Below are 25,241 nucleotides of genomic sequence, written 5' to 3'. Positions count from 1 at the left end.
ATCTGTCAAATATTGTAAATGATTTGTTTCCTTATTTGCAGTTGACTTAGCTTGATTGTAGGAACCATATTGGGATGCTTCTGTAACTATAAATTGGTGACTCCACCTCTTGAGTAAATACAATCTATTGCATATCAATTTCTTACATGGTACTAGAGCATTGATCTGGGCAACACAACCCTAGCCGACTTCCATGGCAGAGAACAAACCATCAGACACGGCTTCGGGAACCAAGTGGGATAATCCCAATCACCAACTATACCTTCATCATTCAGACCAACCCGGTGCTATCCTTGTGCCGCAGCCTTTGGTCGAAGATAATTACAGCACATGGAGACAATCCATGACTATGGCCTTAACGGTCAAAAACAAAATCGGACTCGTGGACGGTTCGATCGTGGAGCCGAATGGACAGGATCCAAATGAATGGCAGCAGTGGAATCGCTGCAATAAATTAGTCCAAACTTGGCTGCTAGGGTCGATGTCGAAAGACATCGCCAGCAGCGTGATTAATTGCAAGAATGCTAGGCAGATGTGGCTGGAATTGCAGGAGAGGTTCTCACATGTGAACGTGGTTCAACTGTTCAATATCGAGAACGAGATTCATGATTGTGTGCAGGGAAGTATGTCTGTGGGATCTTACTTCACGAAATTAAAAGGACTATGGGACGAACGTGATGCTTTGTGCACCTTCCCGATTTGCACCTGTGGATCGGTCAAGGAAGTGGCTGCATACTTGGACACGCAGAAGACCATGAAGTTTCTTATGGGTCTCAGTGACTCATATGCAAGTGTTCGTAGCAACACTTTACTGCAGGATCCTTTACCAACCGTGAACAAAGCATACTCTCTTGTACTACGACATGAAAAACAATCGGAAGTAACAGCGAATAAAGCCCAAGCACAACCAGATGCGGCCGTGTTTGCCGTGAAGAGATCCAGCCATGAAACCGAAGGAGAAAAAGGTGAGTTGAAGTGCACCAAGTGCAACAAAACAAATCACACTGCCAAGAATTGCCGTGCACACCTAAAGTGTGCATTTTGCGGATGGAAGGGTCATACGGCCGACTATTGCCGCAAAAAGAAGGCAGCAGCAGCCGAGGCTGATCATGGTATCGTGATTTCCAAGGGGAACCAAGCAGCAGCTTGTCTGACGGAAAGGAAGGAGATGAAATTCCCATTCACTGCTGAAGAATGCAAACAAATATTGAGTGTGCTGCAAAGCAAGTCTTCCTCCGCTAATCATGTTGGTAATTCCACAACCCATGAAGAACTTTCAGGTAAAGCTTTTTCACTTAACTCTAATGGCAAACAGAGTACTTGGATTTTGGACAGTGGCTGCACGGACCATATGATCTATGATCCCAACCTATTTTCTACTTCAAGGCCGGTCACTAATCACACTGTAGAAATGCCAAATGGGTCTGTGGCCCAAGTGACCCACATTGGCAAAGTCATCTTGTCCCCCACTCTCATCCTTGAGAACGTTTTGTGTGTCCCGTATTTCAAATTGAATTTAATTTCAATTAGCAAGTTAGCCAATTCATCTTGTATAACCATCTTTTTGAACCAATTTTGTATTATACAGGACCTACGTTCGGGGATGATGATTGGGACGGGAATTGAACGGGAGGGCCTCTATTATCTCGATCACACCAAGAAAGGAACATGCAATCAGGCACAAAAATCCAACCCAACCCTTTGGCACCAACGTCTTGGACACCCATCTTCCAGAGTTCTTCCCTTATTCTCTTTTTCCCATTTTAAACAAGCCTCTTGTGATACTGACAAGTGTGCAATTTGTCCTTTAGCTAAACAAACCAAACTTCCTTTTCCTTCAAGTTCAATTACTACTCATTCTTGTTTTGATTTAATTCATATTGATATATGGGGTGGTTATAAAATTGCTTCCATTTCGGGTGCAAAATATTTTCTTACTATTGTTGATGACTACACTCGATGCACATGGATTTACCTTATGAAACACAAGTCTGATGCTAGGACTCTTCTAGTTAATTTCATCAATATGATTGCCACTCAATTTGATTCCCCAATTAAGATCATACGTAGTGACAATGGCCCTGAATTCAAACTTGGGAGCTTCTATGCGGATAAAGGGATAATCCATCAAACTAGTTGTGTCAACACTCCACAACAAAATGGGGTTGCTGAAAGAAAACATAGACACTTGTTAAATATGGCGCGTGCATTGCTTATTCAGGCCGGGCTTCCACCTCGTTTTTGGGGGGACGCCATTCTCACGTCCGCCTATCTCATAAATCGAACCCCTACTCCTCTCCTTGGTGGCAAAACCCCGTATGAGAAGTTATTTCACCGCTCTCCCAATTATTCCCATTTGCGTGTTTTTGGTTGCTTGTGTTTTACTTCTACCCATACCCAAAATCGTTCCAAATTTGATCCAAGAGCCTCTCGGTGCATTTTTCTGGGATATCCCCATGGTCAAAAAGGATATCGCGTTTTTGATCTTAGTCAACAAAAGGTCCTTGTTTCTCGTGATGTGAGTTTCTTTGAAAATACCTTTCCTTTCTTACTTCCTCCCTACTCCGCTGCATCCACTGATCCGCCCAATTTACACACTTTTTCATCCTCTCATCCTGGCCCCTCCTCACATTTCGACATGGACCTGCCTTCCTCTCTTGATGGGCCACCCCTACCCACCGGCCCACCCGAGTCTCCTTTACTCGACCCACCCACGGATCTACCCCCATCTTCCCCTGTTTCTTCCCCCCCCACACCCACATCTCCCCTTATCCCTTTACCACTTTCACCCACTGCCGACCTACCTGCTCCGTCCCCCCCACCTCTCACCCCAGCTCCGCGCCGCGGCGGTCGCACCACTCGGCGGCCTGCCTATTTGCAGGACTTTCACCTCGAGACTAGCCTCCCCTCAAGGACCGCACCATCGTCATCAACGAACTTGGTTGCTCGTTCAGGTACGGCTCACCCACTTTCTCATTCCTTGTCTTATGATCATCTTTCTCACACCCACAAAACATACCTTGCCACACTTACCCACCTCAAAGAACCTGCCAGTTTCTCTCCGGCCGTCCAACACCCACACTGGCGTGCTGCCATGAAATCTGAAATTGATGCCCTGCAGGCCAATGGGACTTGGAGCTTGGTGCCGTTGCCACCTCATAAACGGCCGATCGGCTGTAAATGGGTGTATAAGGTGAAATTGAAGGCTGATGGTACAGTCGAACGCCACAAAGGCCGCTTAGTGGCAAAGGGATACAGTCAAGTTGAAGGGATTGATTACAGGGAAACCTTTGCTCCAGTTGCCAAACTGGTGACAGTCCGTGTCCTGCTCAGTGTGGCCTCTCTGCGTGGTTGGCATCTCCACCAATTGGATGTGAACAACGCGTTTTTAAATGGTGATCTTAATGAGGAGGTGTTCATGTCTTTGCCTCCGGGTTTCGGACGAAAGGGGGAGCATAGGGTCTGCAAATTGCACAAGTCGTTGTACGGTTTAAAACAGGCGTCTAGGCAGTGGTTTATCAAGCTGTCTACTGCCCTCAAAGCTGCGGGATTTCAACAGTCACGATCCGACTACTCTCTGTTCGTCCGAAGTCGTCAAGGTAACCTCCTGGCATTACTCGTATATGTTGATGATGTCATATTGGCAGGGAACAATTTGGAGGACATAGAGAACACGAAATCATTTTTAGCCAACCAATTCAAGCTTAAGGATTTGGGACGGCTGAAGTATTTCCTTGGCATCGAAGTTGCCAGGTCACGGCATGGAATCAGTTTGTCGCAACGTAAATATGCCTTGGAGATTTTGGATGATGCTGGATTCTTAGGGGTCAAACCTTCTCGGTTCCCTATGGAACAAAATTTATCACTCACACAATCCAATGGAAGGTTATTAGATGATGCTTCGGCATACAGAAGAATGGTTGGAAGATTGATATATTTGACTATAACTAGGCCGGACCTGACTTACGCCGTGCATGTGCTAAGTCAGTTTATGGACAAGCCACGGCAACCGCATTTGGAAGCAGCCTATAAAGTGCTTAAGTATATTAAGCATACACCGGGTCAAGGTATTCTGCTCCCGTCTACAGGATCACTTCAATTGCGGGCATTCTGTGATGCAGATTGGGCACGTTGCAAAGACACAAGGAGATCAATCACGGGATACTGCATTTTGCTTGGGCAAGCACCAGTTTCTTGGAAGACCAAGAAACAGACGACAGTGTCGAGTTCAAGTGCAGAAGCCGAGTATCGTTCGATGGCTACCACTTGCTGCGAAATCACATGGTTGAAGAATATTTTGAAGGATTTGGGAGTTGATCACACACGGCCCGTGACCCTATTCTGTGACAATCAGGCGGCTATACACATAGCATCGAATCCGGTGTTTCATGAGAGAACCAAACACATAGAGATAGATTGCCACCTGGTTCGAGAGAAGATTCAACAAGGGATGATTCGGACAGCTCATATTCGAACTGAAAACCAGCCGGCTGATTTGTTCACCAAGCCATTAAGCTCGACACAGTTTGAAGTGCTTCTTAGCAAGTTGGGTGTTATAAACATACACTCCAACTTGAGGGGGAGTGTTGAAGAAGATCGAGCTAAGAATGGAATGTAGAATCTGTCAAATATTGTAAATGATTTGTTTCCTTATTTGCAGTTGACTTAGCTTGATTGTAGGAACCATATTGGGATGCTTCTGTAACTATAAATTGGTGACTCCACCTCTTGAGTAAATACAATCTATTGCATATCAATTTCTTACAATTATTATGAGATAATATCTTTTATTCTAAAAATGTATATATATATATATATATATATATATATTATATAAATATATAATCTAATCTCGTGTTCTTGATTTTGTAAACCTTGGAGCGAGGGAGAGTCTTTTGTTTGGGGTTTGATTTATTTTTGCTAATAGTGATTTCTTTGACTTGCCAATATTAAAATCGAATTTTGATCAAAATTGAAGGAAAAATAATATATAAATATACTATCATTGAATCAATATATCCATCTACGAGAAAAATAATATATGTTGTGAAAATTTTGATATTCTACTTTAACTTCACATTCTTGTCTAAATTACTATAAGTCCTTTTAATAGTAATGAACAATAATATGATATTCGAAACTACTCTAATTAACGAGAAAAAATCAAACACACGTAAGTTTTCACCTTTTCTCTTTGGTTATAGGTATTGATTTTGATTTGATATTTGTTAAGAGTTAGATGGGTATACTTGAGTTAATTGTCAATCAATCTCTCTTCCCCTAAAAATCTTGCAGACAACAAGGAAGTCTTAGAAAATAGACAACGGGAAATGACCACGTAGGTTTGAACTCAAGTGGTACAAAATAATGTCCAAAATGAAAAAGAAAAAACCACAAAAGGAAAATAATATTGTGGGAGGCAGATTATCTGCCCTCCAACTTCCTATGCCCTTCTATTTTGTGTGGTCGCGGTTAAGCCACGTCAACATTTTATATATTTTTTATAAAGATAATAAGATAAAAATGAATAGTAATATAAAATGTTGACGTGGCTTAAGTGTGATCACACAAACAGAAGGCACGGAAAGTGGGAGGACAGAGAATCTGCCTCCAATATTGTGGTCCTTGTAATTTCAACCACTAAATAAATAAATTATAAATTTCTAATATATTTGTCCATGCTTTAACATCCTCAAAATTTTATCCAGAATTTCTCACTAATATTTGTGGATAAGAATCTGCAATGGATGCCACAACACTCACACCGCTAGACTACAATTCCAGCCCTTCCACTTTTACACAGGCTTACATGCACATTTAGCAGCCAACCATGCAGCTCCACCTCCCTCTCCAACCTCTGCCACTGTCAGCTCAATAGGTAAATGCTTAATTATTTAAGTTAATTGGATTTATAATATGTTTAATTTTTTGTTTTAAAGTTTGTAGCTTTGAGTTTTACTTAGTTGCTGTGTGGAGAGCTCAAATTGAACTATTAATGTCCTTAAGCATTGGTTAAGATAACTATGATGGTTTTCAGAAACCCTTTTAATTGCATGAATATTTGATTTTTGAAAGATGTGGGTTTGGATGTTTGGGCTGGATTCTTTTACCCATTTTTTGTTTCTCTTTCGTTGGATTGATTGGGTTTATTTTATTTTATATATAAGCGTTTTTTGGGAGCGGAAATTGAACTTGAGACCTCGACTACAGAAATGATTGTTCTTAATCAATTGAACTACAAGCCTGTTGCGTTTGGGATTTCGAATTTAGGACTTTCATTTCATGAAAATGGTTCTTGTTAACTGAATTTTTGGTTACTGTTCCCTCTTCCCTGCCTGCAGTGGTATATATCGATTAGAAAGTGGATGTCTCAAAATCTATGGAAATTTCCGATACAGTGAATGTTCATGCCTTAAACTTGGCCTTTACAGGTATGGACTGGAAATCAAAATCTGAATTTGATCAAGGAAGTTACTTGCGAAATTGAGGAAGCGGTGGAGAAAAGAACTGGGAGAGTTTGGAGCTGTTAGGGGCTCAGCTCATGGGTAGACTCCAAGAGGTAACGATTCCGTTGGAGGCAACGAACCATCTTTACTCGCGGTATCATATCGTATTAGCGTAGTAGTCAGTTTGCTTGAATGTAGTATGTTTGCTTGATATGTTGCAGCTTATGTAAGTTTATGGTTCAATCAATGTGCATTCTGTTTCTTCCTTAATCTGCACTACTAATTAGGCTGACAATGCGTTGTTCTTTCGTAGACCTTTGTTGATGTACATTAGGCGTAGTTTATGCGTGTGTGTGGTTAATTAAATATGGTAAATGATCTAATTCTGATCAAATGTGAACTACCTAGGAGCCACATTCCTTCCAGAAGGGATCAACTCCGGTAGATTCAGGGATCCAATCCTGCTGCCTTGTATGTTTGGGCAAGAGTAGTTGCCAAGTTGTTCGTTCAAGAACGAAATTGATGAATGCTTTGATTGCAAAAAGGAAGCCTCATGAGGCCCATTCCGTTTTCAAGAGTTTAGTAGAAGAAGGACACAGGCCAACTCTTATAACATACACAACTCTTGTAGCTGCCTTGACGCGCCTGAGGCGTTTCAAGTCTATTCCCTCGCTCCTCTCTCAAGTGGAGGAGAATGGTATGAAGCCCGATTCAATACTTTTTAATGCCATGATCAATGCTTCCTCTGAGTCTGGAAATATCGACGATGCCATGAAAATCTTTCAGAAAATGGAGGAGAGTGGATGTAAGCCCACAACCAGCACTTTTAACACTCTTATCAAAGGGTATGGAATTGTCGGTAAGCCTGAAGAAGCCTTAAAACTGCTAGAGCTTATGTTGCAGGATGAGAATACAAAACCGAATGACAGGACGTATAATATTATTGTTAGAGCCTGGTGTAGCGAGGGGAAAATGAATCAAGCCTGGAATGTGGTGTATAAGATGGTTGCATCTGGTATTCAACCCGATGTGGTCACTTACAACACGTTGGCAAGGGCTTATGCCGAGAATGGAGAGACATATATGGCTGAAAGGCTGATGTTCGAGATGCAGAACAACAATGTTAACCCCAACGAGCGAACTTGTGGCATCATTGTAAATGGCTACTGTAAAGAAGGTAGCATGACAGATGCCTTGAGGTTTGTATACAGAATGAAGGATCTCGGCGTGCAGCCGAATCTTGTTGTTTTTAACTCTCTTATCAAGGGATTTCTGGACATTACCGATACTGATGGAGTTGACGAGGTGAGTTTTTACCTTTGATGCTTTAGCACTCAGTTTCTCACTTTCTCACAGAAATTTTACTTACATAAAGACCTTAACTTCACAGGTACTAACGTCGATGGAAGAATTTGGAATAAAACCAGATGTAATAACATTTAGCACCATAATGGATGGATGGAGCTCAGCAGGACTCATGGAAAAATGCCAGGAGGTCTTCAATGACATGATAAAATCCGACATAGAACCTGACATCCATGCATTCAGCATTCTTGCAAAAGGCTATGTGCGTGCCGGTGAGCCTGAGAAGGCCGAGTCACTTATGACATCCATGGGAAAATATGGCGTGTACCCAAATGTTGTAATCTTCACAACCATCATAAGCGGGTGGTGCACTGCTGGAAAAATGGAGCATGCTTGGAGTGTCTATGAGAAAATGTGCGAAATGGGAATCACCCCGAATTTGAAAACTTTTGAAACCCTTATATGGGGATATGGAGAGGCTAGGCAACCATGGCTAGCAGAAGATTTACTCGATATAATGGAAGAGAAGGGAGTTCATCCTACTAAGAGGACTATCCAGCTCGTGGCTGAAGCTTGGCGTGCGATAGGCTTAGTGACCGAAGCCATGAGAGTCTTAAATGATTCGGGCAAAGAAAATAGGAGGGACAAGATACCTGATCAGAGCTTGGAGATCATTAGTAGGAAACAAAACTTAAGTACTTCTTATCCTAATGTTTTGCAGATACCTGGAGTAGTAGTTTCTGATAGCGGCGGTTCTGCTGCCAACATACGAGGTCATATGCTTGTGAGAGGGTTTGAGTTTTCAGCTGAAAGTATGCAGCACAGTGCTACCAAAACCATGTGTCTTACGCATACTACATCGCCCGCGCTTAAAGTCCAGCAGCCACTGATTATATGTAGAAGGCAGTTTCAGTGTCAAGTTGGGATGTTCAGGCATTTCGTACATACATGTCCGGTGGTGTAAATATATAAACGAGGAAACAAAGGCGGTCGAGGTGATCGGGAGGATTCCTTGGTTCTGACTCTTGAATTCAAGAGTGGGGATGCTTCTTTTGCTAATCAGAGCTGCTGATTGTGTTACAGCACATTTATACTTCCATTCCTACTGGTGTTGCTGATGAATTTGTTCTGAAATTGTGTAATTTGCTACATGAGATGTGTAACATATACCATATGTGTTCATAATTCAAGGCAAAAAAATCTACATCTGGATATCTAAATGCAACCTAGTAACATACTGCACGGACAGAAGCTATTACAAAAACAAATTAACCCATGTAACAAACGAAAAAATAACAGGTACGGCTTTAGAGCATCTCTGACAATACTAGTTAGGGTCAAAAACTCGTTTTACACTGCCGTAGGACCCACAAACAAGAAAGGGGCAAATTATGTACAAGTAGCAGGATCAAACTTTTCCAAACCCAAAACAAAAATTAAAATTCCAAAAGAAAAAAAAAAAGAAAAAAGAAGAGAAGATTACCCAAAAGCTACGAAATCTGCAGAGATTGGTTTGAATGAGTAGCTAGCTTTGAAACAAAAAGAGAGATGCTCTCTCTACACGTCTTCCCTCCGTCACCTTCCCTCCAAAACCCTAACTTCAACCCTACCCATTCATCCACCCCAATCCAAACCCCTAATTTCAAAGTCCTCAATCTCCACCCAATTTCAAAAACCAACTTCAAAGCCCTTAACTTTCGACGATTTAAGCTCCCAAATTGTAAAACCCATCTCAGAAAACTTGCTTGCAATGCTCTGGAGGACTCCGGCGACGAAACGAAGGCGGTTTTGGGCAGTGGGGGTGGTGATGGTGGCGGAGGAGGCGGTGGTGATGGCGGAGGGGATGATGAGCAGGTGGAGAAGAAGAGTGGGCCTTTTCCGGAATGGATCAGTATCACTTCCGGCGATGCAAAAACGGTGTTTGCGGCGATTGCAGTGTCCCTGGCGTTTCGGAGTTTCATAGCTGAGCCGAGGTTCATTCCTTCGTTGTCAATGTATCCTACTTTGGACGTGGGAGATCGAATTGTAGCAGAAAAGGTCAGATTTTTATTTATTTTTCTGGTGAATGTATTGCTTATGCTGTATGGTTTCTTTTTGCTGAGGTTTTAAACCTATTGGTTTCGCTTTAGAAGTCTGAATTGTAATGGCAACATTGCTACTTAGCTGCATATTTAGATGAAGCTTGAGTTTGAACTTAATTAGTGATTACAATTAGGATTTCGGAAATTAGAATTTGGATGGAGTCATTGAATTTGGATGACCAGTTTATGCATCGGTCTTGTACTACCCGGGGAAAAACGGAGTTACCATTTTCTTGATATGCCATGTTTGAGAGGGTGAGGTTACATAAGAAGGATGATAAAGAAGGGGATGACAGATGAGGGTTAAACTTTCAGGGGCCTTGTACTACCCGGGGAAAAACGGAGTTGCCATTTTCTTGACATGCAATGTTGAGAGGGTGAGGTTACATAAGCAGGATGATAAAGAAGGGGATGACACATGAGGGTTAAACTTTCAGGGGCGCGAGGTTTAGCAAGAAAAAATGCTTCCGGGGCACATAGGCAATTGAGAACATAGTGGAAAGGCATTTTATACACAGTGACAGATTTCTCATAAAGCTAATTTCAAGCTAGATTGATCAGATTTGTGTGCACTTGTATTGTTAGATTTTTGGCCCACTCCAACAACACCGATATTGTCCCCAACTTGATAATTACCACCTGCCTAATCCATCAGGTGTGGGGTTTTATCATAAAAAGGCCTCGGTATTAGTTAGAATGGGGTGATCATACTTAAACTCTTTCTTTCTTTTTTCACTCACCGATGTGGGATATCCAACATGTATGCGATTTTGTTTGTTCATCAATGATAACGTATCTTCTGCTTAAAATTGTCAGGTTTCATATTATCTCAGAAAGCCATGTGCCAATGATGTAGCTATCTTTAAAAGTCCACCAGTTCTCCAGCAAGTAGGATATACTGAAGACGATGTCTTCATTAAACGAATTGTTGCCAAGGAAGGTGATACTGTAGAGGTGAGACTGGCATTTTTGCATGTCATAATATGGTGGTGGTACTTTCTGTTTTCCCTATGTCGACCAAGAGGTTTATGAGACCAGTATACATTCTCTACTGTATGACGAGAAATCTAAATTAAGATTTTGTTAAGAACGAGTGCTATGCAATCTAGATATGCAAATTTAATTCCGATTTGCTTTGAAAGTTAGTAGATTTATAATATACAGTGACGGTTTCTGTATGTCTGTCTAGAAAGTTGTCTTTTATCTGTCGTTGATATCTAAATTTTAGGAACCTAACTACAAAAACCGATGACTGTTTGCAGGTGCGCAATGGGAAGCTCATAGTAAATGGAGTGGAGAGAAATGAAAAATTCATCCTTGAACCACCTGCATATAATATGACTCCTATTGTAAGAAATATGTTATGACATTTTATCTACCCATACCTTTTAATTTTATTTATTTGAGGTGATATGGTGGTTTAAAAGGAATCTTGGTGGTGGAATGAGGAGGTACAAACAAAGGTGAAGGCTAAGAAGGAATGTTGTAAAGCCTTATACAAGGATAGGACTGATGAAAATGGTGAAAGGTATAGAAAAGCGAAGCAAGAGGCGAAGAAAGCTGTGAGAGAAGCTAAGTTAGCGGCTTACGACGATATGTATAAACGACTAGATACCAAAGAAGGAGAGTTGGATATCTATAAACTAGCTAGAGCAAGGGAAAAGAAGACAAGGGACCTAAACCAAGTGAGGTGCATCAAGGATGAGGATGGAAAAGTTCTTGCTACAGAGAATGCGGTTAAAGACAGATGGAGAGGTTATTTTCATAATCTTTTCAATGAAGGACATGAAAGGAGTGCTTCTTTAGGGGAGTTGAGTAACTCAGAAGAGTGTAGAAACTACTCTTTTTATCGTCGAATCCGGAAGGAAGAAGTGGTTGTAGCTTTGAAGAAGATGAAGCAAAGAAAAGCAATAGGCCCAGACGAGATACCAATCGAAGTGTGGAAAGTTTTGGGAGAGACAGGTATAACATGGCTCACTGACCTTTTCAATAGGATTTTGAAAACGAAGAAGATGCCAAATGAGTGGCGAACAAGCACTTTAGTGCCTATCTACAAGAATAAGGGCGACGTACAAAATTGCATGAACTATAGGGGTATTAAGCTAATGAGTCATACAATGAAGCTTTGGGAGAGAGTCATTGAGCATAGATTGAGGCAAGAGACACGGGTTTCGGACAACCAATTCGGGTTCATGCCAGGGCGCTCAACCATGGAGGCAATCTATCTCTTACGAAGATTGATGGAAAGATATAGAGATGGGAAAAAGGATTTACACATGGTCTTTATAGATTTGGAGAAAGCGTACGATAGGGTCCCAAGAGACATTCTTTGGAGGATTTTAGAGAAGAAAGGAGTACGAGTAGCATATATCCAAGCTATAAAGGATATGTATGAAGGAGCAAAGACTGCCGTAAGAACTCATGAAGGACAAACTGAAAGCTTTCCCATAACTGTAGGATTACATCAAGGCTCATCCTTAAGTCCTTACCTTTTTGCGTTGGTAATGGATGAGTTAACAGGACATATTCAAGATGATATTCCTTGGTGTATGCTTTTCGCAGACGATATAGTGTTGATAGATGAAACTCAGGAAGGGGTAAATGCAAAGCTTAACCTTTGGAAAGAAGTGTTGGAATCTAAAGGTCTTCGCCTAAGCCGATCAAAGACAGAATATATGGAGTGCAAGTTCAGTGCAAATGGAGGCCAAAACGAGTTAGGGGTGAGGATCGGTGATCAAGAAATACCAAAGAGCGATCGTTTTCGTTACCTAGGATCTATCTTGCAAAAGAACGGAGAATTAGATGGAGATCTCAACCATATAATACAAGCTGGATGGATGAAGTGGAAGAGTGCATCCGGCGTGTTGTGTGACCGCCGTATGCCACTGAAGCTCAAGGGAAAATTTTATAGGACGGCAATAAGGCCGGCGATGCTGTATGGCACAGAATGTTGGGCGGTGAAGCATCAACACGTACACAAAATGGGTGTAGCGGAGATGAGGATGCTTCGTTGGATGTGTGGGCACACGAGAAAGGATAAGATTAGGAATGAGGATATCCGGGGTAAAGTAGGAGTAGCCGAAATTGAAGGAAAGATGAGAGAAAATCGGTTACGGTGGTTTGGACATGTGCAAAGAAGGCCTACTGACGCTCCGATTAGAAGATGCGACTATGGGACAGAGGTTCAGGGCCGAAGGGGTAGAGGAAGACCTAAGAAAACTTTGGAAGAGACTCTAAGAAAAGACTTAGAGTACTTGGATCTAACGAAGGACATGACACAGGACCGAGCACAATGGCGTTCTAAGATTCATGTAGCCGATCCCACTCAGTGACTTGGATTTTCCAAGTCTCCAACCGAGAAGTTTTCCTCACTCAGGAAATTAAGGGAACACTACCTCAACCTACATGCTCCACTCACAAAGCTCCAACAAAAGAAAATTCAAAGAACTTAGAGAAGAAGGCTTTGGTGTATTTAACACAATACGTTGAAATGAAGGAAAGCTTATTTATTGATATCCCCGATAAGCTACAAATATGTACATATACATGAGTCAAAATAAACAAACAAGAGAGAGCCTTCACAAAGGTTGCTTAGGAGAAGTCGCAGCAGTCGGTAGAGCCCCAGAAAGAGAAGGCACCGGAGGGGGATCATTCGGAGCCTCAGTACTGGACAGAACCCTAGAAGGATGAGGCATCAGAGGTTGATCATTTGGAGCTTCATTACGCGGTACAGCCCCAGAAGACGAAGGCAATAAATGCCTTTGGAACAAACCCACAAATCTCTGATGATCAAGTAAAACCTGACCATCAGATTCCTTCATCTGGTCCAGCTTCCTCTTCATGTTTGTAGCATAGTCATGTGCGAGACGGTGCAACTGTTTATTCTCATGCTTGAGCCCTCTAATCTCCTGTTTGAGACTCATCACTTCAGCCGCCAATGATTCAACTTGGCGGGTTCGAGCAAATAGGCGTTGGGCCATATTAGACACAGAACCTGCACACTGAACACTGAGAGCCAGAGAATCCTTAACAGCTAACTCATCAGATCGTTTGGAAAGTAGTTTGTTATCTTTGGGAGTGAGAAGGTTCCTGGCCACCACCGCAGCGGTCATATCATTCTTCATAACGGAATCCCCAACGGTAAGAGGACCAGTAGGGGAGACGAAGAATGGGCGCCATATGTTGTCTGGAGAAGGCGGGGCTGCCTCTTCAACAAGGTTCAAGTCAAAACGACGGTCGGAGGGGCCAGACATTTTCAAAGGTGTTGAAGAGAGAAGAGGTCGAACAAATCAAGATCTTAGAAGTGTAAGAATGGAGCTTCTACTGGTGGAGATTCAAGTGTGCTTTGGAACTTAATGCCAGCCCCTATAAAAATCTGCACTCGACGGAGCTTCAGAAATCGAAGAGGCGCCTGCTCAGAAATCGAAGAGGCGTTTGCTTTCTCAAAAGCTGGGCTGCTCAGAGACCACGAGGGTCGATCTCAGAAATCGAAGAGGCGTCTGCTTTCTCAAAAGTTGGGCTGCTCAAAGACCACGAAGGCCGATCTCAGAAATCGAAGAGGCGCTTGCTTTCTCAAAAGTTGGGCTGCTCAGAGACCACGAGGGCCGATCTCAGAAATCGAAGAGGCACCTACTTTTCCAGCCTTGGCAGCACCTGTCACACGCACACTCAGCTTTGCGGAAATTATGGGCATTCTGTCGAAGACTTCTGGTGAAGTAGAAAGCACATGAGTCTTACTGTTCAATCACCCACTTCCCACACGCAATAGTAGCTCATGTGTATCACAGATAACTTTGCCAAAGTTCTCTGCCAAAGTTGAGCACGTGAAGCTTGCAGCTTCCACTACATCGCTCTGACCAAGACGGGTAAAAGAATAGCAAAGAAACAGCACTAACAAAGTTTAGACACATAAATTTTGAAGGTCTAGCTACCCCATATTATTACCCACAAGGGTAAAGGAACAGTATCACTGCTGGATAATTGGAAAGTCCCTGTGTGTCAACCTCTGTGCTTCGTGGCAAGGTAGACTAGTAAACATGCCCAACCTTTACTCACATTCGAGAAAACACTCCCAACAAGATTGCTTGCTCCAAAATCGAAGAGGCACCGTCCTCCGAATCTCGAGAGCCAGACTCCCAACATGACTACTTTCTCAAAAATCGAAGAGAGGGTAAAGGAACAGTACCATTGCTGGATAATTGGAAAGTCCCTGTGTGTCAACCTCTGTGCTTCGTGGCAAGGTAGACTAGCAAACATGCCCAACCTTTACTCACATTCGAGAAAACACTCCCAACAAGATTGCTTGCTCCAAAATCGAAGAGGCACCGCCCCCCGAATCTCGAGAGCCAGACTCCCAACATGATTACCTTCTCAAAAATCGAAGAGACACCGCTCTCCGAATCTCGAGAGCCAGACCCCCAGCAGGATTGCTTTCTCAAAAATCGAAGAGACATCGTTCTCCGAATCTCGAGAGCCAGATCCCTGATAGGATTGCTTGTTCGAAAACCGAAGAGGCAACACTTTCCCAACTACAAGAGCCGGATCTCCTTGGATAAAGCTGTCTGTAATCTTCACACGCAACATCAGCTTTCCACATACCACAGACCACTTTTTCAAAGTGCTCTGACAGGGTAAAGGAATAGCATTACTACTTGTTGTTAAGGAGACTCCTATATATGTCAACCTCCATCCCCAACGGACAGACAGACCTGCAAAAATGCTCAACCCTTCCTCATATATGAGAGGGCACTCTCAACGAAGCCTTTCGAAATATTCAGCTTTCTTTCCCCCCGATAATACCTCTGCAAACAAGTTATACTAGAGCAAGAATATCTCATATCATCAGGGTTAAAAGCAAGAGTATCCCATATCATGCTTTTTCCCTGTCTTTTCCTTTGGCCTTGTTCTTACCTGCAAGACAAGGAGAAAGAGAGCAATCAGTCAGCACTTGGAATCAAGCTTCCAGCCAGGAACTGACTGCCTGGAACTTACTTACCTGGCATTGCTCTCGAGTACTCATCTTCAACATCTTATGCTTCCAGGGAAGATACCGCATCTGCCTGAGGAACAGATAGGGCAAGTGAGAAGGATACAAGGAAGCATGTGGAGACAAGCGTAACAGCACACGTGCCGATACATCCATTACTCTGTCAAAGCAAAAGTATCCCATATCAGTAGGGTCGAACGTACTCTAGATTTGATGGACTTGTTTTGACCCTCAAATTCTTCAGTCGGCCTTATACTCTGGAGGAAACCAGAAAACCCTCCAGCTCAGTTCAAGAATAAGCCTGTGGAAAGTTACTTCTTCAAAAGCAAAAGTATCCCATATCATCTCTTCTCATTTTTCTTCTCTTTATCCTTCATGCTGCCTGCAAGATAGGGAGAATGTGAACAATCAGCCGGAGCTCTGATTGCTTACCTTGTCTGTCACCTCTTTCAGCAAATCCCCTAGCTCGGCAACTTGAGGGACTCCTACTACATGGTTTGTATCGCGCTTGACCAAGCCTGAAACTACAAGTAAGCTTCAAGTGAAATTGATACATTACCTTGTGCATCTCCACCAGTTACAGATACCACCCCTGGATGGAGGAAGAGTACTTCCAGAGAAGATGCCACATCTACCTGTGAGACAGATAAGGCAAGTCAAGACGATACCACATTCCGATACTTAGAAGTTTCGTGATTACGAGATCATTCTCCCACAATATTTCCTAATGTCATTTGTACTAAATCATTCACCTGTACTCACTAAAGGAAAGCTTGAACCTATGTACTTGTGTAAACCCTTCACAATTAATGAGAACTCCTCTATTCCGTGGACGTAGCCAATCTGGGTGAACCACGTACATCTTGTGTTTGCTTTCCTATCTATATCCATTTATATACTTATCCACACTAATGATCGGAGCAATCTAGCGAAGATCACAAAAAGAGACCGTTTTCGCTACCTAGGATATATCGTGCAAGAGAACGGAGAATTAGAGAGATCTCAACCATAGAATAGAAGTTGGATAGATGAAGTGTAAGAGTGCATCCGGCGGGTTGTGTAACCGTCGTAGGCCACTGAAGCTCAAGGGAAAATTTTATAGGACGGCAATAAGGCCAGCGATGTTGTATGGCACAGAATGTTGGGCGGTGAAGCATCAACACGTACACAAAATGGGTGTGGCGGAGACGAGGATGCTTCGTGGGATGTGTGGGCACACAAGAAATGATAAGATTGGAAATGAGGATATTCGAGGTAAAGTAGGAGTGGCCGAAATTGAAGGAAAGATGAGAGAAAATCGGTTCCGGTGATTTGGACATGTGCAAAGAAGGCCTACTGACGCTCCGGTTCGAAGATGTGACTACGGGACAGAGGTTCAGGGCCAAAGGGGTAGAGGAAGACCTAGGAAAACTTTGGAAGAGACTCTAAGAAAAGACTTAGAGTACTTGGTTCTAACGGAGGACATGACACAAAACCGAGCGCAATGGCGTTCTAGGATTCATATAGCCGACCCCACTTAGTGGGAAAAGGCTTTGTTGTTGTTGTTGTTGTTGTTGTTGTTGTGAGGTGATATGGTGGTTTCCATGTTTTAGATCTTTTATAAAAGAATGTAACCTTTGCATCTTTTTATTCGTGTTTATGTTGCACAGCGTGTGCCAGAGAACTCAGTTTTCGTGATGGGTGACAATCGAAACAACAGCTACGACTCACACGTATGGTAATGTTTCTAAAACCCAAGTGCAGAAATGCGAGATATGTTTAGTTTTAAGACCCTTGATTTACCTCTTATCTTTTAGTTCCTCCGGTTGATTGCTTGTTCAAGTTTTGAAAATGTTTAGGGGTCCATTGCCAACCAAGAATATTTTAGGAAGATCCCTGTTTCGGTATTGGCCACCAAAGAGGATCGGTGCAACAGTTCATGAGACGGGCTGTGCTGCTGACAAGCCGGAGAGTATTCCAACGTCTCAGCTAAAGGAAGGTCAGGAAGGCATTCCAGCGTCTCAGCTAATGGAAGGTGTATCATTGAATTAGTAACCGTACAAAGTTTCTTCTGGCTCGTCACTTGAAATTGTTTCATTTTTTGCCTTGGATCTCAGGTAACATCTCTGTTCTAAAGAAACACGCATACGGGCAAATTTTTGGAAGGCCCTAGTTCATTATAATTAGTGTACATTGTTAATCGACGCTTGATTTACGTAACTTAATCTCATTTCAAAATCTGCTCTGTCACTCCAGCTTTACTTTCAAAATACATAAACGAATAACTTGGACACAAAAAGCAAAATTCTTTTTAACTTATCAACTGTCATATAAGATGGATATCGTCGATCCAACAGTCATATAATTTAACTTCCATCACACTCCGATAACCATTATAACTGTAATAAACTGTGCTCGTTCCATGAAGAAACTGCGCAAACAAGACGGAGAGGTTCGCCTTCAGTGCTCATTTATAAGTACATGAACTCGTTTTTAAGTTGATGGGTGTGCTACTATGAGAGCCGACTTCCATGGTGCAAGATACGTGCCTTCGGTGCTTTGATCTCACCAGCCTCCCCACCACATTCCCTTGCGACCGGACTTCAAACACGAGCATCATGGGAACTCCTCCGTTGTTATCAGATACTGCTAAGCTTGCCCCAGCCCCGTATAAAGGAACCTTGATCCCTTGGAGGTTCACAGTCACATTCCGGTAACTCTTTCTTGGTTGGTAGTATTTCTTCAACTGCATCGAATTTGCAACCAATAAGCACAAGGTGAAGAAATTAGCGCAGGTTATCAAATCACACCCCAAATGTATGAATTCTTACCTGACCAGTTGCAACTGCGATCTCTGAATACATCAGTTTAATCGGCGTGGAGCTGACATGGATACCGAAGAACGTAGCTGGGTTGTACACAGTCATCCTCACTGAACAGTTCATTGTCAGCATCTTTGTAGGCACACCAGTCATGTCCGATCCTTCCCCGAAATAAAAATTATGGACAGCCAAGCTCTGTAGGAAAAGGGTTTTGAAAACACTTACATTGAAGATTATTTGAAACATAAGTAGTTACCATTAGACAGTAAAATCAGCAAAAGAAAAATAAAAGTGATCTCGGCATATCCCTTTTCTCTTCATGCCCGCCCCTATTTGATTTTGACCACTGAATTAAATAAATCAAGGTACAAATAAACAATTGTGCACACGAGAAGAAAAAGGTTGCGCGGAAATAATTTCCTAATAAAAGGGTTGGTTACCTCTCTAAATCGAGAGAATAATTTCCATTGTATCTATATCTCTAAATCTTTTCCCATCTCAATCGTCTTCAGTCGAATATTGAGTGAGATAGACACAAGATAATATACAACATAAAAGAACCCCAACGGGGAGAGTTCCCTAGTTCTTGCCAGGTCCCAAGTTCACTAACCTAACTAATAACACACATTCCCAAAAGATTACTTTACCCAAAAATCATTAAAATAATCAACCGAACATACCTTAACAGAAACCCTTGCCTTGTACGGCCTGCTAGCTCCCCAAAGAATTAAGCAAAAAACAGAGAAAATCACAACAAATCCGAACAGAGCAACACAAATCTGGCACCTTCTCGGAATCCCTTTATTCCCATAAAGCCCTCCATAATCTCCATCCTCCTCGATCACATTGCACTCCGGCCACCCCTTGTCGTTGCGCTTCCGGGCACCCTTCTGACCGGAATTGGAGGACCGGAAAGGGCCCGAGACCCGACTGGAGGAGGAGGCCCGGGAGTGGTGGCCGTAGGAGGGGTGGGAGGGGGACTCCATGGGGCTGTTGAAGGCGGGGGTGGCTTGCACTGTGGAGGATTTATCGCCATCGTTGGAGTCCCTGGAGGGGCTTTGAACGTAGTACACCGGGCGCTTGGGTGATCTGGGTGATGATGGGGATAGGCTCGTCACGTCTGAGTCAGATTTCGCGTGCGTCATAATTACAGCGGGTGTGCGGTATTTAATGTGTGAAGATACTGATTTTGCTTAGAACGCAGTTGGAAACTTTAAAGCTTTTTTGGTAATTTTATTTGGGTTTTATGAGATTGCTTGGATTTTGATTAAACAGATGAAAATGCCAGAACTGGTGAAAGATGATGAATCAGACCCAGCTGGAAATTTTGAATATTTATTGGAAATTAGATTTGGGTTTTGTGAATTGACTGGGTTAATTAAACGGCACTTGTAAAGCTGAGAAAAATGCCAGAATTGGTAAGAAGATGAAGAACAACTGAGCAAATGGAACAGAAAAAGTAAGCCTTTTGGCTCAGAAAAAACAGAGATTTTGGTGGAAAATGTTAAATTTGATTAGACCCAGGTGGAAATTTGGAAGCTAATCGGAAATTTGAATTGGAAAGAAGACGAATAGCAAACTGATCAAGTCAAACAGAAAACTAGTATCTTTCGGCTCAGAAACTGAATTCGATTAGGCCCAGATGGAAATTCAAAACCTTTTCATGAAATTTGATCTGGGTTTTCGTCAGGTTGCTCGGAATTCAACTGGGTTGGTGGAAAAACAGACTGAAATGGCAGAATTAGAAAGAAGACGAAAGAACAAAAAATGAACAGAAAAGTTTGTGCCTTTGGGGGTTCAGAAACTGAGGGATCTCAAGGGACTTTCGGTGTGTTTTTCTCCTCTCTCTCTCTCTCTCTCTCTATCTCTAGAGCGTGGCGTTTTAGTGAAGTGGGCACACTGAGTAAAGCGGAGCACTTCCACTACCGCAGAATAAGTTGAATAACCACATATTTTTGTTGGTTAGAGAGTGGAGAAAATTTTGATTACACGAATAATACATCACGTATTTTAATAGAAATAGTGAAAATTTTTAATTTTTAAGTTATTAACTTTTTAGCACAGTATCTCATTATTTGTATAATGACATGTAGTGTACCATTCCGTGTATCGATCACATTGAAAAATCTCTCTAGTGAGAGCTACATACAGAGTTGGGGTGGAGGGAGGAGTCAGAGGAATGTTAGCATATATAGTGAGGTTTGGATTTAGGTTCAGAGGTGCCGAAGCTGCAGCTTCGGTAATCAAGTGTCTGCGTGGTAGATTCTCTGCCCTCCACTTTCCGTGCCCTCCTATTTTGTATGGTCACGGTTAAGCCACGTCAACATTATATATATATATTTTATAGAGATAATAAGATAAAAAGAAATAATAATATAAAAAGTTAACGTAGTTTAACCGTGATCACACAAATAAGAGGGTACAAGAAGAAGTGGGAGGGCGGAAAATCTGCCTCCATTTTTTAGTCATCCATTACTCTAATTAACTGCGTTAACCATGTGAATTTTTGACAGGGTTAGTATTATGACAGTGTTACGTTTGGCGCGCACGAAGTGACGCTGTCCGGGTGGTTGGTACTGATTGACGCCATTAATATGCGATGTCCCTATCAGATTTAGATGGAATTGGATCCGCCGGATCTAATTCATGGGGATCCTAGGGATAACTCATATAGACCGTTGATCAAAAATCGTGCGGTCATAATTTTTTTTTATATTTTTCACGTAAAACGAGATTATTTTATTTTTAAAATATTTAATTGTGACCGTACGATTTTTTATCAACGATCCACGTGGATTGATCCCTATGATCCCCAACAATTACATCCGGCGAGGATCCAATTCCGATTTAGATGACCCTCTTTTGTCTTTTTATTTCGAAGTCCGAGATTTCTTAGACTCTTAGGGTGCGTTTGATTGAACTTGTTAGCTAGGATTGGCTTAAGTCGGACTAATGTCTTACGTTTGGTGCATCTATGATTAACAATAAATCGGATTAACCCAGACTCGCTCGGACAACGGACCTCCTTAACTGGCCTTAGACAGTCCCCTGTTGAAGTAGAGGATTAGCTTGGACTATCGATTAATCTCTTCTCCCTGTTTCTCTCTCTCTTCTCCCTGTTTCTCTCTCTCTTCTCACTTCTCCATTAGTCGTGGAAATTAACCTCTCTCTGAAACTCTGATTACGCCTCCTTCGTCCCACTATTCTTCACAGATGATATGAACCTCTGCAAATTGAAACGGCCCAGAACAACCTGAACCTACAAAGGTTTTTAATTCAAAATTACCGATTCAGCTTGAACACAGTATGAAATTAATTGTTGGAGGCCTTGATTTTGGCCAAGTCCGACGCGGATTTGCAGTCGAGCATCTTCTCTGTCTCATTTTTTAAGTTGCAGACAAGATTGGAATTTGTATCTGGGTTTCAGATCGGATTCAACAACCCCCGAGCTTGGAGAGGAGCACTAGTAATTAGTTGGGTCTTTTTAGGGTATTTTTTATTCGTAATAATCAAAATTTTCTCTTCGTTATTGGAAATTTGGATCTCTGTTTTCTGGGTTTTGATTGGGGGTTAGCTTTGTTATTGAAAATTCGATAATTCTCCAAGTTGCAGAGGATTAGAATAACGATTGATGCTGCCATAGGTAGTGTGAGATACTCGAGAGAACAAATTCCGAACAATTAAGCAATGTTGATGTTGCAAGATATAGCATTAATCTTACTGCCATAGGTCAAAACCCAGTTCGGCCTTGGGAGGGATCAGATAAGCAATCCACGCAGAAGAAACGGATTGACATTTAGTGGTAAACAATACCGGCACCAACAATCTCAGACATGCTAGCATTTACAAATACAATTAAAAGATCACAACAAACAAATGAGAGCACAATGATGAAGGACAATGCACAACAATGGCACTTGGTACCATGATAATCTCAGGGGTTCAACAAAATACGGGATAGTTGCAGGAGAACATTTGCATAATCCGTATCCACACTCGGCAAACAGGGAAAAACAAAAGGGAAAAATCGATTGGATGAAAAAATAAGCGCAATTTTGACACGAATATCAAGTTTATATTCAAAACTAGAGAAAAAAATCACAAGGGTCGTCAGATAGGAGCGAAAGACATGAAATTTGCTTAATCACAGAGATTCAGTTGAACTATGCGTCAAATCATCACGCGACCCTACTACTCATAATTGACAAACGATAAAATAATCTAGGCTAAATTCATAAAAACGTATGTTATTGTTTTCGAAAAAGAGATCAGCCTCAGAAGGAAGGCAGTAGGTATATATGTAATCACAAATTTTCATAAATTACACGAAAACCGTACTATCATCATTGGCAGCCGAGCTCAAATCCTAAACCCTGTTCACTTCTTTTTTTGGAAATAATTTGGTGGGTATTTTTATAAATCCAAAACCAACAAAGAAGATGCCCCAGAAAAAATTCAAACAAAATAAAAAGACTACAAAATTCATCTTCCTAAAATTTGGAAAAAAAAAACCTTTGATCAGCCTCATAGAGAAGATTAGGTTGTTCCACATAGAGAAATTCAGACATATGCTTGTCTAAATATTTAATTTAATCATCAGCTGACAAGAAAAACAAATCTTTTGTATAACAAAAAGAGATTAGCTAAAATTAAACCCTAATTTGAAGAAAATCAAGAACAAAAGATTTAAATTTTTTGAGTTTTGGAACGAAAGGGACTCAGAATATGGGTGGTGATATAGCAGGATGGTCGGCAAGGCCTTAACGGCCGTTACGACGAACGAGACCTTATATCAATGAATCGTCATTGCCCCAAAAATTTGAATCCAAATCTACAAAAATTGGGAACAAAATAGAAAATAGAGAATAAATGGCGATGGAAATAGCTGAAAACCCTAACTGCAGAGAAGCTGGAAACCTTAATTGCAGAGTAGCTGAAAACCCTAATCGGCCGAGTGGATATTTTTGTGTGCTTTGGAGTGGAAGAGTTCGTGTGTTTATAAAGACGTGTGGCGGAGGCCTTGGGGGCTAGGGTTTTGCGTTTGGGCGGGGCTTTTGAGTTGGGATTATTGTACGCTACAAGTGGGTGTTTTGTTATAACATGCGCGCCTCATCCTATGACCGTTGAAGTTGGGCTCCAACATCAACTGTTCCACAAAAGGCCAGCCTATGATAAAGCCCTTGCAACAGAAGAGGCCTGAATGAGTTTTTTTTATTTTTAGGTCAAAAGGAGAATTTATTAAACAATCACCACAAATTTACAAGCAAAATGAGGCCCAAGAAACACCTATTAACAAACAAAGAAGGGCCTAAGACTAAAAACAAACAGAAAAAGAGCCCATGAAAACAGAGGCCTAAAGAACTGCCCAGTGGTCGAGAAACTGACCGTCATCTCCACCATCAGCTTTCCAATCCATCCAAGTGAATCCCAGTCCACCGTCGCCGAGAAATACCTCACCAGATGCCACCTCCAACCCCGAAAGCTACATGAGCATAGCCATAAGCAGGGGATAGTCGACAATTGAGTGGGAAAAGCCAACTACCAGTATGAAGCTTGTGGAAACCCACGAACGATGCTGCCGAAACCGGCACATAACAAAGAGAAAGTTGTGGTGTTTGTGGTGGTGTTGGAAACACCCGAGTCGGTGTAAACACCGGAAGTCTACACAGATCTCAATAGGAAACATGGCTGAAGATCGAACCAAAGGATAGCCAGGATGAGGAATACCTTTGGGGATAGAGGAATTGGACAGACCGGAGTTAAAATTTGTGAGAAATAACAATAGAGCGAGGAGAAAAGAAGGAAAGGGGAGAGAAGAGGACATGCTTAGGTTTAAAAGTCTCACACAAACCCTGAGAAGGACTCTCAGCGTAGAGAGAAAATCTCTCACCTTGGAAAGAAAGTCGTCAACTTACCTGAATGAGTTTTTGAAAAGATTTTTATTTTGGAGGGAGAACTTGGTCTTCTGGCATCTAGTTTCCACTGAGATCATGAGTTGTTGAAAATAAGAAAAATATACCACCAACTAGCTCTTAGACCATCTCCGACCCTTGGCCTAAAATCTAAAATTTTTAGTCCAAAAAATTTAGGTTTTAACCTATTTAACCTAGAAACAACTTTTCTGCTTTAACCTTTCTGGCCTAAAATTTTAGCCCCAGATTATTAAAGAATTAATTTAGGCATTTTTTTTAAAAATTAACTTTTAAAAAAAATTATGTAGACTATCATAAATTAATTTTATGAACATTTTAACCTAAAAATATTTAAATTTCGATAAACATTGAAAAATCACTAAACTGACACATGAAACACTATAGGAATATGAAACACATGATAAAGATGTATAAACACAAGATACATGAGCAAACACATGGTTTTGGAAGATGGTATAAAGAAAAATTGGAAGAATTGTACGAGAAAAGTGAGTTTTGTATGGATGTTTCAACAAGTATATAGGTATTTATATAGTTTTTGGGTGAATTTTGAGTTAAATGATTTTTTATAATTATTTTAATCGTTGAATTTAAATTTAGGCTGTTAATTTTTTTTTTACAGTTAGATTTGATCATATTCGATCTCAGTCGTTGGATTCAATAAATTTATAAATATAAAACAAAAATAT

The 25,241-nt window shown here is 41.6% G+C and overlaps 4 protein-coding genes and 3 non-coding genes across 8 annotated transcripts; 3 read left to right on the top strand and 4 right to left on the bottom strand.

Annotated features, from left to right (window-relative positions):
- Window positions 1–141: 141 nt before the first annotated feature.
- LOC126605314 (uncharacterized) lies at window positions 142–2,532 on the top strand. The gene is made up of 2 exons (XM_050272687.1): window positions 142–1,280; window positions 1,589–2,532. Exons 1-2 carry the CDS (start codon window positions 194–196, stop codon window positions 1,624–1,626), a joined length of 1,125 nt encoding a protein of 374 aa, XP_050128644.1. The 5' UTR covers window positions 142–193; the 3' UTR covers window positions 1,627–2,532.
- A 3,180-nt stretch (window positions 2,533–5,712) lies between these two features.
- On the top strand, window positions 5,713–8,971 carry LOC126602459 (pentatricopeptide repeat-containing protein At5g21222-like). The gene is made up of 4 exons (XM_050269336.1): window positions 5,713–5,878; window positions 6,432–6,559; window positions 6,855–7,751; window positions 7,837–8,971. Exons 2-4 carry the CDS (start codon window positions 6,542–6,544, stop codon window positions 8,713–8,715), a joined length of 1,794 nt encoding a protein of 597 aa, XP_050125293.1. The 5' UTR covers window positions 5,713–5,878; window positions 6,432–6,541; the 3' UTR covers window positions 8,716–8,971.
- A 131-nt stretch (window positions 8,972–9,102) lies between these two features.
- Window positions 9,103–18,035, top strand: LOC126602465 (chloroplast processing peptidase-like). Of its 2 annotated transcripts, none has more exons than XM_050269344.1 (5): window positions 9,103–9,788; window positions 10,649–10,786; window positions 11,095–11,181; window positions 17,468–17,535; window positions 17,657–18,035. In XM_050269344.1, exons 1-5 carry the CDS (start codon window positions 9,300–9,302, stop codon window positions 17,847–17,849), a joined length of 975 nt encoding a protein of 324 aa, XP_050125301.1. In that variant the 5' UTR covers window positions 9,103–9,299; the 3' UTR covers window positions 17,850–18,035. The 2 variants fall into 2 exon arrangements, with proteins under 2 accessions (XP_050125301.1, XP_050125302.1); XM_050269345.1 differs by having other exon boundaries at window positions 17,641–18,035.
- A 48-nt stretch (window positions 18,036–18,083) lies between these two features.
- On the bottom strand, window positions 18,084–20,543 carry LOC126602466 (uncharacterized). Its single transcript, XM_050269347.1, has 3 exons — window positions 19,300–20,543; window positions 18,629–18,814; window positions 18,084–18,543 (listed from the first exon to the last, which is right to left on the bottom strand). Exons 1-3 carry the CDS (start codon window positions 19,762–19,764, stop codon window positions 18,265–18,267), a joined length of 930 nt encoding a protein of 309 aa, XP_050125304.1. The 5' UTR covers window positions 19,765–20,543; the 3' UTR covers window positions 18,084–18,264.
- Window positions 20,544–22,721: 2,178 nt separating this feature from the next.
- On the bottom strand, window positions 22,722–22,810 carry LOC126606102 (small nucleolar RNA snR60/Z15/Z230/Z193/J17). Its single transcript, XR_007617124.1, has one exon. It is a non-coding gene; the product is annotated as a small nucleolar RNA snR60/Z15/Z230/Z193/J17 (small nucleolar RNA).
- A 79-nt stretch (window positions 22,811–22,889) lies between these two features.
- Window positions 22,890–22,971, bottom strand: LOC126606112 (small nucleolar RNA U83). The gene has a single exon (XR_007617129.1). It is a non-coding gene; the product is annotated as a small nucleolar RNA U83 (small nucleolar RNA).
- Window positions 22,972–23,333: 362 nt separating this feature from the next.
- Window positions 23,334–23,431, bottom strand: LOC126606105 (small nucleolar RNA Z43). Its single transcript, XR_007617127.1, has one exon. It is a non-coding gene; the product is annotated as a small nucleolar RNA Z43 (small nucleolar RNA).
- Between the last annotated feature and the right edge of the window lie 1,810 nt (window positions 23,432–25,241).

This window comes from Malus sylvestris, chromosome 15 (genome assembly GCF_916048215.2).
Source record: "Malus sylvestris chromosome 15, drMalSylv7.2, whole genome shotgun sequence".
Taxonomy (NCBI): Eukaryota; Viridiplantae; Streptophyta; class Magnoliopsida; order Rosales; family Rosaceae; genus Malus; species Malus sylvestris.
The sequence above is the reverse complement of the archived record's forward strand: the minus strand, read 5'-3'. Positions and strand labels throughout refer to the sequence as shown.

Coding starts and splice junctions, on each gene's coding strand:
- LOC126605314 (XM_050272687.1), top strand. CDS start 194: ATGGCAGAGAACAAACCATCAGACACGGCTTCGGGAACCAAGTGGGAT. Junction 1,281..1,588: donor AACCCATGAAGAACTTTCAG/GTAAAGCTTTTT, acceptor TGTATTATACAG/GACCTACGTTCGGGGATGAT.
- LOC126602459 (XM_050269336.1), top strand. Junction 7,752..7,836: donor ATACTGATGGAGTTGACGAG/GTGAGTTTTTAC, acceptor TTAACTTCACAG/GTACTAACGTCGATGGAAGA.
- LOC126602465 (XM_050269344.1), top strand. CDS start 9,300: ATGCTCTCTCTACACGTCTTCCCTCCGTCACCTTCCCTCCAAAACCCT. Junction 10,787..11,094: donor AGGAAGGTGATACTGTAGAG/GTGAGACTGGCA, acceptor GACTGTTTGCAG/GTGCGCAATGGGAAGCTCAT. Junction 11,182..17,467: donor CATATAATATGACTCCTATT/GTAAGAAATATG, acceptor TATGTTGCACAG/CGTGTGCCAGAGAACTCAGT.
- LOC126602466 (XM_050269347.1), bottom strand. CDS start 19,764: ATGACGCACGCGAAATCTGACTCAGACGTGACGAGCCTATCCCCATCA. Junction 18,815..19,299: donor AGGCAAGGGTTTCTGTTAAG/GTATGTTCGGTT, acceptor CTTTTCCTACAG/AGCTTGGCTGTCCATAATTT. Junction 18,544..18,628: donor TCGCAGTTGCAACTGGTCAG/GTAAGAATTCAT, acceptor AATTCGATGCAG/TTGAAGAAATACTACCAACC.